This window comes from Eulemur rufifrons, chromosome 9 (genome assembly GCF_041146395.1).
Source record: "Eulemur rufifrons isolate Redbay chromosome 9, OSU_ERuf_1, whole genome shotgun sequence".
Classification (NCBI taxonomy): domain Eukaryota; kingdom Metazoa; phylum Chordata; class Mammalia; order Primates; family Lemuridae; genus Eulemur; species Eulemur rufifrons.
Genome location: NC_090991.1, coordinates 42,187,149 through 42,204,320, shown reverse-complemented (window position 1 = coordinate 42,204,320; position 17,172 = coordinate 42,187,149). Strand labels below are relative to the sequence as shown.

Below are 17,172 nucleotides of genomic sequence, written 5' to 3'. Positions count from 1 at the left end.
TCCTGGGCCTCCGTTGTCCATGAGTCTCTCTCCAGTGGACTCCTGTGACACTCCCTGAGGACCCCTCACCTCTGGGCTCTGAGATCGGTCAGGTTCTGCCCATGAATTATCCATAGGTAAGTTAATGAAAGAGGAAACTGTCTTCTCCATGTCCCCCTGTCCCACTACAACACAGAACTGGCTCGCAGAAGGTGCCTGGTCAGTCTCTGTCCATGGGTGTGGCAGGAGGAAAAAAGCCTTTGAGGACAAGGATGCGCTGCCTGATGTTTGAGGCAGTTGCTGATGACGTGCAACCATGGAGACCATGCCTAAAGTAGGGAGGGGACAAGGGGGCAGCCAAGGAACCTGCCACCATGCTTAGAGGCCAAGGGTGGCAACGGACAGACCACAGGGCCAGCAGCTCTGCTGAGGGACAATGGGGACCTGGGCTACAAGCTCTGAGAGGTCAGAAATCACACATGACCCCTGTTTACTCATAGGGACCAAATGCTGGCACAGAGCAGGTGCTCAAGGAGCGTGTGTCCCTGAGTACCTGCCTCTGGAGCATGTGATGACGGCACCAAGAGTCCAGACCGAGGCCAGCCGGGCACCTGCCAGCCTGGCAAGAGGTGGTGGAGGGAGGCTGCGGCGGCAGCGGCTGCCCGCGGTTCCCTCACAGATTAGCATCGAGGACGAGTTGTTCTTGCACGTATGGGAGGCAGGAACCGGGGCTACTGACCTGTCAGCTTTGTTTTGTGGCTTCAGTGGGGCCGGCAGCCAAAGGAAACACACTGCGGCTGGGTCCTCCCACACTGCCGCACTGCGGACCAGGAACAGTCGGAGGGGCAGGCCATCTGCGGCCCTCCTAGGGCAACCCGCTCCCCTCAGTCCCACCCCTCCTCTGGGTCTCCACGTTAAACCTACCCATTTCCTTTGGTACTCTGAATTAGATGTAAATACTGTCAAATATGAAAATGAATTGAAGTTCCTGCCTCACCCCGTAATTCAAACTGCTGCTCTTTCTTTGGGTGTGTTCTTCTGTGTGGACCTGATCTCTCTCTCTCCCCTAATCTCTCTACCACTGTCCTCCAAACTCTCTCGAAAATTTTGTCAAGCATGAGTAAAGGAAACAGTGGTGTAGATAATAAAAAGGAGTCATTTTTATGTTACTTGGGCAGGCTTTAGAATGACACAGGTTTATCTTTCAAATGAGCTTTTTAGAAGGCTAATGTCAGTATTAAAGTGAACATCTGCTGAGCTTGTTAGAACCACAAGGCACATGTAGCCAATCTGCATCATGGATCATAACAGAAAACAATTATAATCTCTCCATTTAACTGGCCACACAATACAGCCATAACCCAGTCCCAGCAACCTTGCAAGTGTCTGCAACCTGTCTGTCGCAAGAGGGATTAAGCCACAGCAATTGTGGCTCAGCAAAACCTATCCCTAGCGCCCCAGGAACACCTCAGACTGCCTATTTGCCATGCAAGACCATGGGCAGCATGTCTGCAGATAAAGACTACATTAACATTAGCATTAGTTCGACTTCTAGCTGAGGAGGTGCCCCAGGAATGGTTTTGGGGGCAGGGAGACACCAGTTTGAGATTATCAGTGGGCCTTGAGATTTTACTGCATTTTGTAATGAGAAGGAAACTCAGCACCCTGAAGGTAGAAGGACTCAAAATCATAATCCCCAGTCTGTAGGCAGGGACTCTCTGTGGCAGCACTACCCAATAGAACTTTCTGTCATGTTGCAATGTTCTAGATCTGTGCTATCCAATATGGCAGCCCCTAGCCACATGTGGCTGCTGATCGACTGAAGAACTGAACTTTTTATTTTTTTGATTTTGATTAAATAGCCACACGTGGCTAATGGCTACCATATTGGACAGCACAGATCTAGAACCCCAAAAGTAATAACAGTACCAATAGCAGTAACAGTGATAACAAAATAGTGCTAACATTTAATAAGAGCATCATACCATTTTCTGGACATTGTTCTAAGTATATTAAGAACATATTCTGGCCGGGCGCGGTGGCTCACGCCTGTAATCCTAGCACTCTGGGAGGCCGAGGTGGGCGGATCGTTTGAGCTCGGGAGTTCGAGACCAGCCTGAGCAAGAGCGAGACCCCATCTCTACTAAAAATAGAAAGAAATTATATGGACAGCTAAAAATATATATAGAAAAAATTAGCCGGGCATGGTGGTGCATGCCTGTAGTCCCAGCTACTTGGGAGGCTGAGACAGGAGGATCGCTTGAGCTCAGGAGTTTGAGGTTGCTGTGAGCTAGGCTGACGCCACGGCACTCACTCTAGCCTGGGCAACAGAGTGAGACTCTGTCTCAAAAAAAAAAAAAAAAAGAACATATTCTATGTTCATTAAGGGTGCTTCAATGTCTTGCATGTACACTGCTATTTTCCAAGCCTCTTGGGATAAAAAGATAAATTCATGTAAAATGAATACCAACTTTATTATATATTCTGACATCCTATATTTTCTAAGTCTGTAAATACTAAAGATTTAATTGCCATTTACTAGTAATTTTTTTAACCTGAAAAGGGGGTTGGTCCTTATACTCAAAAAGAGGAGGAATCATTGACTTACAGCTCCGCCTGCCTTTGCCCACCTCCAGCCCTCACCTGTGTTTCCAGAGGCTGCAGCTGTGTGAGGGTATGTGGGTTCCCAGATAGAGGGGCCTGAAGTTCACTCACCTGAGCACATCTCCCCCTTGTAGCGGACACAGGAGAAGTCATCACATTCGCAGTACTTGCCGGTGATCTTGCCAAAGTCACTGCTGTGGCAGACACACTGACCACAGAGGCACTCGCCCCGCTGGCTGCAGATGGGCTGGCCCACCCGGGGGCTGCACTCATCCTGCTGGGAGGGGCGGTAGTCCTCCTCTGAGCACTCGCACTGGGACCCCAGCCAGCCAGGCCCGCAGCGGCACACCCCACACTCAAAGGTCCCATTGCCATTGTTGCAGCGGCGGCTGTGAGGCTCAGCCTGGGCCTGGCAGGCACAGTCGCAGTCGAAGGTGACCTGGATGGTGAGGCTGTCCTTGAAGCCCACAGGCTTGATGGTGAAGGACTTCTCCTTCTCCTTGGGGCAGCCGCGTACCTTGGCCTCAATGCTGAAGCTCACCTGGATGGAAAGCAAGATCACATTCAGACACAGCTGGACCCAGTTAACACTCCAGCACTGGAGAAAGAAAAGTCATTCCCTGCCCTGCCAAGAAATACCCAAACTGGGTGTCTCATCGTCCTTCAATCTGGAGTTCCTTGGCCTTCCCACTAGCAAGGTCTACAAAGCAAAGTCAAGAACACTGGGATAGTTGTGCCTCTGTGACTTACCTAGCTGGATACAGAGACATGGCTTACAGTCAAGAAGTAGAAGGTTGTTTTTTATTCCACATGTAAAATAAACCAGCTCAAGCTGAACATAACCTGTGATATTGTCAACACTCTGCTCTGGCCAACTAAGCTGGCTGGACTGATTACATAACATCAGCAAGATGTGTTAATACAACACACTATGTTGCACCACATGATGCCATGTGGTGGTCAACCATAAGCTCAGGATCTATTGTTCAACTTCCACATAACATTTCATTACTCATGCAATCAAGCATGTTTCAGGCCAATATTTCTTATATGGAGTGTGTGCACATGTGCCTAGAAGATAAGTAGATCGATAGACAGGTCAATAGAAAGGATCAATGGATCAAAAAATCGATTTTGCTTCCTTCCTCCCTGGACCTCTGTCAGCCCATCTCCCCTTAGGCAGAAGCAGAGAAGAACCAACCAATAAGGAAACCCATGGAGGGACTGGAGGGGCAAGAGGAACATTTGCATTCTTAAATTCCATGAGGGCAGGTATTTTTGCCTGTTCCATTTGCTGTTGAATCTTCAGCAGCTAGAACAATGCCTGGCACATTTATGGAGCATCATCAGTGCTCAATAAATATTTATAGATAATACTGGCATTTTATATTGTGGTGAAAAGAAAAGCATTACCTTGGGGAGGCTGGAAACTGGGGAAGGGCTGAAGGTAAGATATATTTTCATTTGCAATCAACTGTGCATACAAAAACAGGGGTAACCAAAATGCAAGTTTTTAAAAATCCTGATAGTGAAGTTCACTTAACATATAGAAATGGCTTAGGTGACAAGCCTCAGAGAAAAAGATCAGCAGCTCCATTACACCTAACTTGTAATGAACTTCAGAAGGAAGGTACAAGGAAGGAATGGGGTGAGGTGCCCACAGATGCTCCAGGGCACAGGCCAGGGGTGGAGCTGCAGCTTCGGCCCCTGCCCAGCCCACCTCACCGTGTCTCCAATCTTGAGTCCCACACAGGACTTGAGGCCTGGGATGACCTCGTTGTTGAGGCAGGTGGCGTTGAAGGACAGAGACAACTCCTCAGGGAGGTCACGCACTTCCAGCTCTACTTTAGAGCGGATTTTCTGAGCAGAAAATGGCAAAAGAAAGTAAGGAAATGAGCTAAATAGCAAGAGCCAATTCCATCCCAAGCAAAATCTACCGGGTAGCCCCAGACTCACCCTGGCAGTGCCGGATGCTGAGGTTTGCCTGGAAGCTGCCAGAGCACCCCTAGGAGCCTGTTTTCTGCCCAGGAATCAGCTCCCTCTTTCTGTCCCCACTTGTGTCTAGGTGAGTCTGGGTAAAATCTACCAGCTACACCCTCCTGCAGGCCTCAGGGTGTGCAGTGGGAGTGCCCATACTGGTCACCGTGGATAGCAGCACTTTCCACCTAATTTGTAGTCATCCTCACCTTCCTCGCTGCTCAGCTCCCTCGTTTCTCTGCTGTTGGAGCCCAGCTCTCCTTCACTTTGCCCCCTACAATTTCAAGGCCCTGCTCCTTCTCCATCGATCACCATCCCCACCCCCCTCTTCTAAGCTCTCCATTCATTGCCCCTGCTACTCTCTGGCAGTCCTTTCTGCACCATTTCCCAGAAGGTTGTGTCCCTCCCAGGGCTGGCCATTGCCTGGCCCCTGGGAGCATGGGAGGAAAGCACTAAGCGTGGTAGACTGGCAGCGAGGACGCCCACATCTGAGCCCTGCTGCGTACACTAGGTGAGATGAACTCCCAGCAGGCCCGTTCCGTGCAAGACACTTACCCCATAAGCATCAACAATGAGCTGGAGGACGTTGCTGGAATCGGTGGAGAGAACCCCCACTGTGGTCCCTGGGATGAGCTCACTGTAGTTCTAGAAAGGAAGACAAAGATTCCAGGGCTCACTGAAGGAAAGTGGGATATTTCACTTGTCACTGCCAGGAATATATCTAGCAGGCTTTTAGCCCTGAGCAAAGGTACAGGAAACCTCTCATACCCCTCACGCCTCTGAATTACCTCCCCTCCACCACTGCACACTCTTCCTAGTAAGTTTGAGGTTGGAGGAGAAAGACCCAGAGAGGGATCTAGCTCCTGGGGAGTGGGCCAGAGGAGGGTCTGTCCTGGCTGGGGACCACGGCCAATGCTGGCTCCCTGGGGCAGGTGCTCCATCACAGGGCCTACTCCAGGAAGCCCGAAGACACAGTCACCTGATAGAGGTTGACTACATTTTCAGTCACTGCAAAGATCAAATTGATGTTTTTCTGGGACAGCTTCTCAGTCATCAGCCCCAAAGAGGGATAATCCTGGAAAAATGAAGGGTATAGAGTTATTGAAGTCTCACATATGGCCCTAGACTCTGAACCTTAGAACTCGGCTGATTTGGGCTGCAGCCCAGACAGTGGTGGTCCTTAAACCCTTCCACCCCACCGTGAAAGTGAGGCAAGAAGGGTAAGTAGCGGCACAGACGTAGCTGTGAACTCCAGGGAGAGATGGAGAGGTGCAGGCCGGTGGTGTCAACACTAAGCCCCTCTCTTCCTACTCAAAGTCAGTGCATGAATACCACGGCGCGGCTTCCAGGGGCCAGGCACCGGGTTAGCCTTCTTGTTTTGGAGCTCCTGACAAATGCCTTGGCCTGGCCCTCATGGTCCCCTACCATGGGGTCTCAGCCTTTCTTTCCAAATATCACTCACCGCTATCCCTCTTCCACTCAGCACTGAGTGGCCCACTCTCTTTCTCCCACCTGGAGTGGCCTTGTTTTAGGTAATCCTCTTCCCTCCCTGGGACCCAGCTCAAGCCCCGCCTTCTTCAGGAGGCCATCCCAGCTCACGATGACCTTTCCTCCGTTGGGTACCCAAAGCCCTTGTTGACTGTGCCGCCCAGTTAGCATTAATCATGATCTTGTGTTATTAGTAAATACATATATCCTTTCTCCCCAACTAAATCAAAAACTCTCAGGGTAGAACTGTACAGAGTCTCTTTACCTCCCTAAGCCGCTGGTCCAGTGCCTTGTATAGATTAGCACTCAACTTAGTGCTCAGCTTGGATATGGCTGACACCAAGGAACTCAAGGACACAGGGGACAGTGGCAAATCATGAACATGTCTATGGGATCTGAGACCTTGCAGGGAGCTTATGAGTCCTCCAGCTCAGGCTCCTGCCTTTACACAGGTGTCCCTTTAAGCCACATAGATGAGGGAGTTGCTGTATCATCTTTAGGAGATGAAGAGTTCACATCTCCCCCAGATACCTAGAGCTTCAGCATCCTGGGCATCAGCACATTTCTCTTATGGCTACAGAAATCTCTCCTGCTTTCAATTTAAAATCCTTTCGTCTTATTTAACCTTCTACAGCCATATAAAACAACTTATAAGAAGTCTTCTCATGCATCATCCAAGTTATCCCTTAGCCTTCTTTCCCTAAGCTAAGGGACTCTCTGAGCCCTTTAACCTTTCCTCATAGGACATGCTTTCCATGCCTTTGATGGTCTTTCTCTCTTTTTCCTCTGTCTTTTTCCAATAACCACAAGTGGGCATGGTATTCCCAGAAGGGGCTAAGAGATTAGGAAGGAAGGCGTGCTTTCTAGCTGGACCTATGGAAGTCCTTTGGGTCCATTCTGGATGTCATGCTGTTGCTGCTGCTGCTGGTGGTGACAGTGAAGGCAGTGACAACACTGTCAGGGCCATCTCTAATGGTTGTGCAGGTTGTACCCTGGAGGAGGGTGTCCAGTTGGTAGGGGTCAGGGGCAGGCTGAAACCGAGCACTGCACTCTGCCCAGAGGAAGGGCTGCCATTTTCATATCCACACACAGATTCTGCCTGGGTTAGAGCAGCACTGGCCATAGTGAATAGGGACCATAGAGGGTGCCAGAGATCTCACCATAGTAGTGGAGGCAGAATAATGGTTGTCACTGCCAACGTGACACTGCCCATCATTGGGCTGGACAATGCCTGCCAGCCTTCCATCCAGTGCTATGTGAGTCTTGGCATCAGTGGTAAACACCAGCAAGTGGGATGCATCATTCCTCCAGCCAATCTTTTCCTGTCAGGAAAAAAAGGCAGAGAAGACAAAGCAACTTTAGCCATGTCATTGGTAGAGAATAAAGACCCAAGGGCCTCCCTGGATAAAGGACTGGACAAGTTGGCTTGAAGAAGAGCCTCGGTCTCGTCCTTAGAACCCAAGCTGGAGCTTTCCAATCCAGGGGTTTCTGTTGCCTTAGGAAAACAGTGTCACAGCTGGTTAGTTCAAGCAGCTGAATGATACCTTCTTCAACTCCAAATATAACTCTTCCAGTGATAACCACATTTCCCATCTAGCAACTGACCTGCATCCACAGAACTGGGCTGGGCTGGAAGAAATCTCATCTGAACATCTGCCCACTTTGCTGAGGTTAAGTAAACCCAGACTTGACTCTGAAATAATTCCAAAGAAAGTGGGAAGATGCTCTTCCCAAGGAATATCTGGGACCACTGCGGTTCAAGGAAATGTCAGCTCTGGCCAGGGAGTGGATATAAGCAGGCGCTGCATACCAAGAGCAACTGGGTATTACTCACACGCTGCACGAAGCTCTGCTTAGTTCTTATCTCTTATTTCACACCAGAAATCCCCAGAGTTGAGCCACTTCCTTCCCCATTTTGATCTGTGCCAACCATACCTGGCACTCCATGCCCTCCAAACTCACATCACAGACTGTAGCCTGCATGATGGCATCAAAGCCACCCTCTGGGGCATCTCGGTTCCGTGACACACTCTGTTTCTTCACCTCCTCATTGAAACGGGTCACTTGGTCAGTTAGCGTCAACACATGTTTGTATCCAAACATGGGCAAACAGGCGTTCTTCATACTGGGGAGGGAGGGGAGATAATTTAAGCAGACGCTCTGATGGAAAAGGCAGCATGGAGACCAAGAGGAAAAGAGAGGGGGACAAATATAGACAGTGGTATGCCAAGGCCATTTCCACAGAACCACAATTACCCAGACAGTTCAGACTGCAACCCCTCAAATTCCATGCGGCATCACATCAACCTCATCTCCAGCTAGCCTAGAGGATAAGAGAGTGAGTTGTGAAACCAGACTGCCTGGGTTCAAACCCCAGCTCCTCCATTATTGTACTGGTCATGGGACCTTCAACAACCCTCTCTGAACCTAACCTATGAAAACGAGAACATGATTGCAGCTATCATAGGAGTAACTGAGAGGTTTGAGTGAGTTAACACACACAAAGTACTTAGACCAGAGGGAGGCTTGAGTTGTTGCTATCACTTTATGCTTAACACTTCTCTAAAGAAACAATAAAGGAAAAGTCCATCAGTAAGTTAAAGTCCCTGAACCATCAATAAATTGATAGATCATGCCAAACAGGAGCATGTCTGTCCCCAGACTAATAGTGTACATATTTAATTGATAGCTTTTGTCTTTACTGGGGAAACTTACAACCCAGATAGAAGGTTAAAAGCCACATTTTATAACTTTGAAAACTAAAAAGTAAATTCATATCTTGTCCGACTCAGTAACCATCATTTTAAATTACTATAATACCTTGATTTGCATCCACCAATTAAATAAATAAGCCATTCACTCGTAGGCCAAAGTGTAAAACACAGGTATAAGTTATCAATTTACAGTCTATTAAAGGGTTCAATAAATGTCATTTCCACTCTTTTGTGTTCTTCTAGGATGTAATTTATTATATTAACCCTGCAGGTTGCACAGCCTTGATGATAAGGACAAACGATGGAATCAATCCTTCTGAAATCATTTCTCTGTTTACTTATCCATAAATTTCTCTCTATTTTTGATCTCATTTCCCTCCCATTCTATCTTGCCTCCCATTTATTTGTGACCAAGACCAAGAAGCAGATGAATTCTCTTTCTAGTTTCCCCACAGCCTTGGGCTCTATTGACACAACACTCCAGATCAAAGGCTGGCCCGTTTTCCAGACAGGGAGACCGAGAGAGGGGAGCTATGGTTTGGCCAGAAGGCAGCCAACAAGGCTACCCTAGAGCTAGAAATAGGAACCAGGACTTGGACCTGCCTGGGGCAAAATGAGGGGTGCTGTCCTGCCTTCTGGAGGAGGGACTTACTCATAGCAGGGGTTTCTGAGGGCCTCTGGTGGGGAGATGTACATGTAGGGTGACACAGGCTTGTCTACAAAGGCCCCGAAGCCAATCCGCAGGTTACTAGTGAGCTTGCGCATCTGGGAGGCCAGCTTGGTGCCCAGGTTCTGGATGCTTGACAGGTCATCCTTCATGGAGTAAGAGAGGTCCATCAAGTAGTAGATGTCCACGGGATAATCCTCCACCTGCCGTACTTGGATGGAGAAACTCTTCGAATCATCTAGAAGGCAGAAAGACATTAGTTTTTCTCCTCCTCTCCCTCTAAGGCTGTATAAGTAGATTTGGACACAGTGAGACTAAGTAACTGCTTGATCAAACCAAACTTGAAAGCCCTGCTCCCTTCTCCTCTTCCCTTGAAATCCTATCAGTCTTCCAATCTCATGACCCTCCTTCCCCCGTCCTCTGTGGAAAGGGAGCTTACAAATTGCTTTTTCATCCTATATTTCATTTGTGCCCCAACACAAAGCTATAAGCTAGGTAAAACAGGAATTAGGGGAAAGAAGAAACAAACATTTTTTTGAGGCGCTACTATGCCGGAAGGGTTGAGTAACTTGCCCAATAGCTAATATATGGTGGAATCAAGATTCAAACTCAGATCTTCTGACTCGGGTCTTAACACCTTTTCTTTTTCTTTTCTTTCTTTCTTTTTTTTTTTTTTTTTCATTATTTCAGCACTAACACCTTTTATTTTCATCCATTCTCCTGTCCACACCTCCCCCCACACCCTTCTCTTCCCTCCCCACCTCCATTCTGAGCTACTTCCCCAAGATTTCATGCTTCGACCTCCACCTTGTGCTCTATGCCCACCTGCCCCAGGACCTTAACAAGTCCCATCCCTACCTGGCCGAAGCCGGAGCGCAATCCTCTGGGGACTGACTTGAGTAACCTGGGAGCTGTCTCCAGAGCCCTTGTCGCTGAGGGGCCTGGCCTCTAGTACTTGGGCCTCACTGACCGGGAACTCGATGGACTCCGGGGCACAGTTATCCTTCAGCAGATTCTCCTTCAGGTTACAGCGGGGCGAGCCCAGAGGCAGGGCCTGTAAGACAAGAGCCCAAGGGGAAGCTATGGCGGCTCTCTGCCTCCCACAGGCCCTGACACTTCCCAGTGGCTTAGAGTTTACCCAGCACTTTGCAGCTAAACCAGCATAAATAAATTGGCGTGGTCCTTCCTAGGTTCTCCCTAGGACCATTGTACAGAAAGGGGAAGGTGAGGTATCAGAAAGGCCTGTTCGTGGATGGGTAGCTAGGAAGTGGGCCCGTGCAGTAAGATGCCTGTGAGACGAGAGTTTTTCAAACTGTGAAATGCAACTAATTTGTGGGTGCCAAAATCAATTTAATGGGTCTCAACCATCATTTTATTAAATAAAATGGAATAGAATAGAATAGAAAATATAAGCATATAATAGAAAAATTAAGTGTTGTTTTATGCAACTTTTTTGTATTGGGGACTGGGGTCTAACGTGTGTAATAAATGATGATATACCCTACAATGTGATTCTGTAGGTCAGGGTCAAAATGGTTTGGAAGCTGCAGTGTTAGAGCCTGGCTCTGAGATCCATGAAGGCAGGGACTGTGTGTGTCTTGTTCCCTCTCTATCCCCACCACCCAGCCCAGGACTTGCCACAAAGGTGATGGGGGAAGGCAGTGTAGGAGGCAGTAGAGAGAAAGGGCCAAGAGCACAGCAGTAGCTTGGCCAAGACTAAATCTCAGCACTGCCACTTACAACTGCTTGCTAGGGCCAGTCACCCAAGTTCTCCAAGCCCAGTTTCCTCAGCCGTAACATGAAAATAATAGTAGCCCCTTCCTGGGTACTTAGAGTAGTCAAAATCATAGAGACAGTGTAGAATGGTAGTTGCCAGGGTCTGGGGAGAGGGAGGAATGGGAAATTATTGTTTAATGGCTACAGAGCTTTAGTTTTACAGGATGAAAAGAGTATGGAGATAGATGGTGGTGATGGTTTCACAACATTATGAATGTATTTAATACCACTCAACTGTACAGTTAAAAAAGGTTAGTGGCTTATGCCTGTAATCCTAGCACTTAGGGAGGCTGAAGCAGGAGGATCACTTGAGGCCAGGAGTTCAAGACCAGCCTGAGCAACACAGCAAGACACTCAACTCTACAAAAAAGTTTTAAAAATTAGCCAGGCGTGGTGGCATGCACCTGTAGGCCCAACTACTCGAAGGCTGAGGCAGGAGAATTGCTTGAGCCCAGGAGTTTGAGGTTGCAGTGAGCTATGATGATGCCACTAAACTCTAGCCTGGGCAACAGAGCAAGACCCTGTCTCACAAAACAAAACAAAAAATGGTTTGGATGCTCAAATTCTCTGTTATATGTATTTTATCACAATAAAAATTGCTAAAACCAATGACAATAATGGCATCCCTCCCTCACAGGATGCCGCACAGGGCTAAAGAAGACAGGGCACAGGAAAAGCACAGCACAGTGCCTGGCGTGGAGTAAGCGCTCCATAAATGTTAACGATTCTTATGAGATGCTGGAGAAATACTTCCTGGACAAATTAATTATGAATAAACTGCACAAGCTTGGGAAAACACCATGATGCTGGCCAGGCACCTGACCGGAGCCTATCCTGTCACTTCAGCTTCCTCCTTCACCACGGACCAGTAACAAATTGGGCACCTATTCAAAAACCCTGGCTTGTGTCCCCAGGCCTCTGGGGCTCTGTGTGCTTACGCCTGAGTATTGACAGGGGGCGTACTATACTGGAAAGAACACTGGAAATCAAGAAAAAGCTAGGTCTGCCACTAACGAGGCATGAGACCTCAATTCAGTCACTTAGAGCCAAGTTTTCCTCACCTGTTCAATAAGGTGGTTAGATGACATGGTGGTTTCAGTCCCTTCCTGCTCTGACACTCAGCAAATTTAGCCAGCCCTGTGTGGGCGTAGGAACATGAGGGCTCCTTGCCAGGCTGAGGGGACTGGCCCGAAATCTGGAAAACCCCTTCCTGGGCCTATTCACAACGTCTAGGCCTTCAGGCTGTCCCCTCACACCTACCGCTACCCACTTCCCTCACCACCTCACGACTTCCAAAAGCCAGCTGGATAACCCACGCCAATATCCCAGAACAACTAGCGTTAACATTTATTGGGCACTTACTGTATGTCGGGCACTGTGAGGAGCACTTTGCAGGGATTACTGCTGTCCTCCTGACAGTTCTGTAAGCTGGAACTATTACTATTTCCCAAGTGAGGAACCTGAGGCTTGGCGGCTTCACAAATGAGGAACCCGATCTCACAGGTAAGGACCCTGAGGCGTGAAGAAGTTAGGGACCTTGCCCAAAGTTGCAGAGCTAGGAAATGACAGCACTGAGTGTCAACTAGATTGTCAGACTGTAATTATCCTCATAAAATAAGCGTTATTACATTCTGTCGAGCGAGAGTCAAGGCTAAGAGCAGGAGTGTGGAAGGGGATGGTCCCAGGAAGAGCCACCGCGGACAATGTTCCAGGTAGAGAACAGAACAAAAGATGGGGACGTGAGAGGTATGGAGATGGATGGACAACGTCCTACTTCCCCAGACCCCTCATGTGATCTGGTGGCCATAATACCAGGGGAGGGACTGGGCCACAAGAAGCCATCCATACCCAAAACCTCTCTAGCCCAAAACCCTTACCAACGCTCCAAGTCTGTCTCCTTCCTCGGCCCAGTCCCCCTTTGATAGGCGGAAGGGCTTGCCCATGTGGACGGGAACAGGAGCAACACCACTGGCGTGGGGACCTCCCTGGCCCGCCAGAAAACGAGAAGAGCTTCTGGAAGCAAGCAGCTTCCTTCCTCCTGTCTCGGCCTCACAGGTATGCAGGCAGAGAAGTGGCCTCAGCAATGGGACCCAGTGAGTAAGGCTTAACCTTCCTGGTGGCAAATACTCCAACAGGGACATCACAGACCCTCCACCACTTTGAGGAAGATGAGCATCTCCTCCCTGGCACCCAGCTCTGGAGAGGACAGAATGGCCATGGGGAGAACTCACGGGCACTTCAGGTTTTGTGCCCAGACTGCTCTTATTGTCCCTGCCCATCTCTCCCACTCTTTGTCCCTGAGGAAGCAGCCTCTTTCTTGCTCAAAAAACCCCCAACCCCCATCGCTGATTGCAGCTGCCCACAAAGCCCCAGGGAGAAAACCTTCCAAAAAAGGCAATGATTGGATAGACCAAGACGCAGGGAGGAGCTGATCCTTTCCAGGACAGAGACAGATGCTCAGCGCCGGGGAGTCCCGGAGGCCGAATGCAAACAGCAAGGCCGTCGGGCATCTTCTGGCCGCATCAGCAAAGGGAGGGTGGGTTTTAGAGGGGGGTTTCCTGACTCCCAGTTTCTCCCGTGGCAGTCCTGATCAGAAGAGCGTTTGAAGTTCTACTCTGTGCTGACAGGCCTTATGGTTTGTTATGAGTTTCCTTAGAAAAATTAAACACTGAAAAACAAAAACCTTCTCCCTCCCTCCTTTTGTGGTCAGCAACATCAGAGGTCAGGAACTTCACAGGCTTGCTCATCAGCTGAGCGCCGCCTGTCCCAGGGGACACCAAGGCAGTGACCTCAACTCACTTGGGCAACATTCCCTTTCTTATTAATAATAACCCAGGCCGAAAAGGTAGAAGGAATGTTTCCAGGTTACTCAGAGAGAAAGCTGGGGGCAGGGGTGGCTATGAAAGGTCCAGTCCCCAGTGAAACCGGATGTTACATAAAAAGGGTAAAAATAGCCAAGACTCAGGGGAAGGTCCTGAGCACAGAGGTGGGAGGTTCCAGCCCCCTGCTGTGAGCTTGCGAATTACCTCCCTCTCCCGGGAGAGTGACACATGCATGCTCTCAGTACCAGTCTCCATTAACCCCATTTCGGAAACTGGGAAAGTACAGCATGAATACTTACCATTATCCGGCCTATCTCACAGGGTTGGTCAGGGCATAAAATACGATTGTGATGGTCACATGCTTTCAAAATAGAAAAATCTCAATGTGAGTCAAATATACTGAAATTCTTTTGGATGCGGTATAAACAAATAAATGTAAATGTAAGGTGACTCTATTCTCCAATTACCATGATAACTACTGCTATTATTGCATCCTCTTTTCTTGAAGAGCAAGGGTCAATATGCCCTAGTACTTTTTCTTTTTTTACCCCAGAGTGCCACCAAAATATCTCCCATCTAAACAAATTAACATTGTTGTCTTGAATGACTCATCCTGTGAGGACAAGAAATCACTCGAACATGCACAGAGAGAAGTATGGAGGGGACAGAAAGAAGGATGACAGGAAAAGGAAAGCATTTTAGTTTACAGTTGTTGCTACTCATACTTCATTGTTTACAAGGAGAGGAGTGCTCTCAATATTATACTTTTTTTTTTTTTTTACAATAAGTTGGAGCAAAACTCTGAAGACGGACATTTATCTTCTAAGTTAAAAATAAGTAGAGGCTGGGTAGAGCAGTTCATGCCTGTAATCTCACACTTTGGAAGGCCGAGGTGAGAGGATCCCTGGACTCCAGGAGTTTGAGACCAGCCTGGGCAACAGTAAGACTCTGTCTCTACAAAAAATAAAAAAATTGCCAGGCATCTACAAAAATTTTTTTAAAATTAGTTCTAGCACCTGTAGTCCTAGCTACCCAGGAGGCTGAGGCAGGAGGATCCCTTGAGCCTAGGAGTTCAAGATTCTAGTGAGCTATGATCACCCCACTACACTGCAAAAGTGAGAATAAAATTATGTTAGTGACTAAAAAGAAATATAAATACTGGCCTATACCCCTCCCTTGCAGCTGTAGAGAAGAAAATGAGAAGGAAATTCTATTGGAGTCTTCCTCTACTTTGTTAGACTCAAACCCCTTCTTCCTCTTTCACCCTTGAATATCAGGCTAAGAGGGAGCTGGTCCACCTCCAATGTGCACTCAGGCTTACATAAGAATTTCTAGGTTGGGCACAGTGGCTCACACCTGTAATCCTAGCACTCTGGGAAGCCAAAGCAGGAGGATCACTTGAGGTCAGGAGTTTGAGATCAGCCTAAACAAGAGGGAGACCCTGTCTCTACTAAAAATAGAAAAAATTAACTGGGTGTGGTGGTGCACACCTGTAGTCCCAGCTACTCAGGAGGCTGAGGCAGGAGGATCGTCTAAGCCCAGGAATTTGAGGTTGCTGTGAGCTAGGCTGATGCCACAGCATTCTAACCCAGGTGACAGAGAAAGACTTTGTCTCAAAAAAAAAAAAAAAAAAAGAATTTCTAGTATTTCCCTCCACTTTACAGTTGCCAAATTCAGCAAATATTTGGGACACACTTATACTAAAAATTATTTGTTGTTGAATTCAAATTTAACTAGATGTTCTATAGTTTAGATTTTTTTATTTTTATCTTTTAATTTTTTAGAGACAGGGTGTCCCGCTATGTTGCCCAGGCTGGAATGCAGTGGCTATTCACAGGCACGATCATAATGCACTACAGCCTCCAATTCCTGGGCTCAAAGGGTCCTCTTGCCTCAGCCTCCTGAGTAGCCAGGTCTACAGGCTCCAGTCGGATGTTCTGTATTTATCTGGCAAGCTTAACTTCATCTCCACCCACCTCAACTCCAACAGGCCTTTCCTTCGCTTAGCAATGTTTGCCAAACTTGCTATCATAACAACCCATTCTGGCCGGGCGCGGTGGCTCACGCCTGTAATCCTAGCACTCTGGGAGGCCGAGGTGGGCGGATCGTTTGAGCTCAGGAGTTCGAGACCAGCCTGAGCAAGAGCGAGACCCCACCTCTACTAAAAATAGAAAGAAATTATATGGACAGCTAAAAAATATATATAGAAAAAATTAGCCGGGCATGGTGGTGCATGCCTGTAGTCCCAGCTACTCGGGAGGCTGAGACAGGAGGATCACTTGAGCTCAGGAGTTTGAGGTTGCTGTGAGCTAGGCTGACGCCACGGCACTCACTCTAGCCTGGGCAACAGAGTGAGACTCTGTCTCAAAAAAAAAAAAAAAAAAAAAAAAAACAACCCATTCTGATGCAATAGATACAGGGTCCATCCTGGGAACCTTTATTTTCAACAAGCAGCCCAGGCAATTCTCACCACCAGATGAGTTTGGAAGGTTCTAGACTCCAGCATGGTGCCGCTGGGACCAAGACCACAAGTTGAATCTCTGTATGAAGCAGGCCTGTTGGCTAGATTTACAGACCAGAGACAGCACGCCATCCCAAAGTGTATCAGTATCCAACCCTCCAAGAACACACCCCATGCAGATGGGCCCAAAACTCAGTGCTCATCCACGTTGGCTACGTTTTCCTATTACCCAGCCAAGCGCTCGCTATACACACCCAAGAGCTGCTGTCCTCTAGGACCAAGGGAAAGCTGAGCCCAACCAGTTGTTTTTCCAGGCACTGCCAGCCTGCCTGCCTGCCTGGAACTGCCAAGGCAGGGGACCAGAAGTACACAGGGCTCTCCGGGGTTTGATTATTCGACAAATTATATGCAAAATGGGCCAGATAGCGGACCTTTAGTTTTTTTAAGTCAATGGCCAAAGTGCTTTTAGCAGTTACACTTGGCCTGTGCAGGGGAAGCCCTGATTCCTTCAGGAAAAGAACAGCAGCTATGTACAGCCCGGGATTCCCACCTTCCATCCCTCCCTGGTCGACACATTTTGCCCCACACTGGGCTCCTCCTCTCCCTCCTCTCCCCTCCTTCCTCTTGCTTAGGGATAGTTGTGCTCATTCACTAAACCTCTGGTTACTCCTACTTTCTTTCTTT

At 48.2% G+C, this 17,172-nt stretch overlaps 1 protein-coding gene across 1 annotated transcript in view; it reads right to left on the bottom strand.

Annotated features, from left to right (window-relative positions):
* The window catches only part of ITGB3 (integrin subunit beta 3), a 52,311-nt gene that overhangs the window by 17,603 nt on the left and 17,536 nt on the right, over nt 1-17,172 (bottom strand). The window contains exons 3-10 of the mRNA XM_069481588.1: nt 10,288-10,483; nt 9,415-9,667; nt 8,011-8,173; nt 7,209-7,370; nt 5,540-5,635; nt 5,116-5,205; nt 4,309-4,443; nt 2,695-3,124 (exon numbers count right to left, since the gene is read on the bottom strand). Coding sequence (XP_069337689.1) covers nt 2,695-3,124; nt 4,309-4,443; nt 5,116-5,205; nt 5,540-5,635; nt 7,209-7,370; nt 8,011-8,173; nt 9,415-9,667; nt 10,288-10,483 — 1,525 coding nt within the window. The remainder of the gene's footprint in view (nt 1-2,694; nt 3,125-4,308; nt 4,444-5,115; nt 5,206-5,539; nt 5,636-7,208; nt 7,371-8,010; nt 8,174-9,414; nt 9,668-10,287; nt 10,484-17,172) is intronic.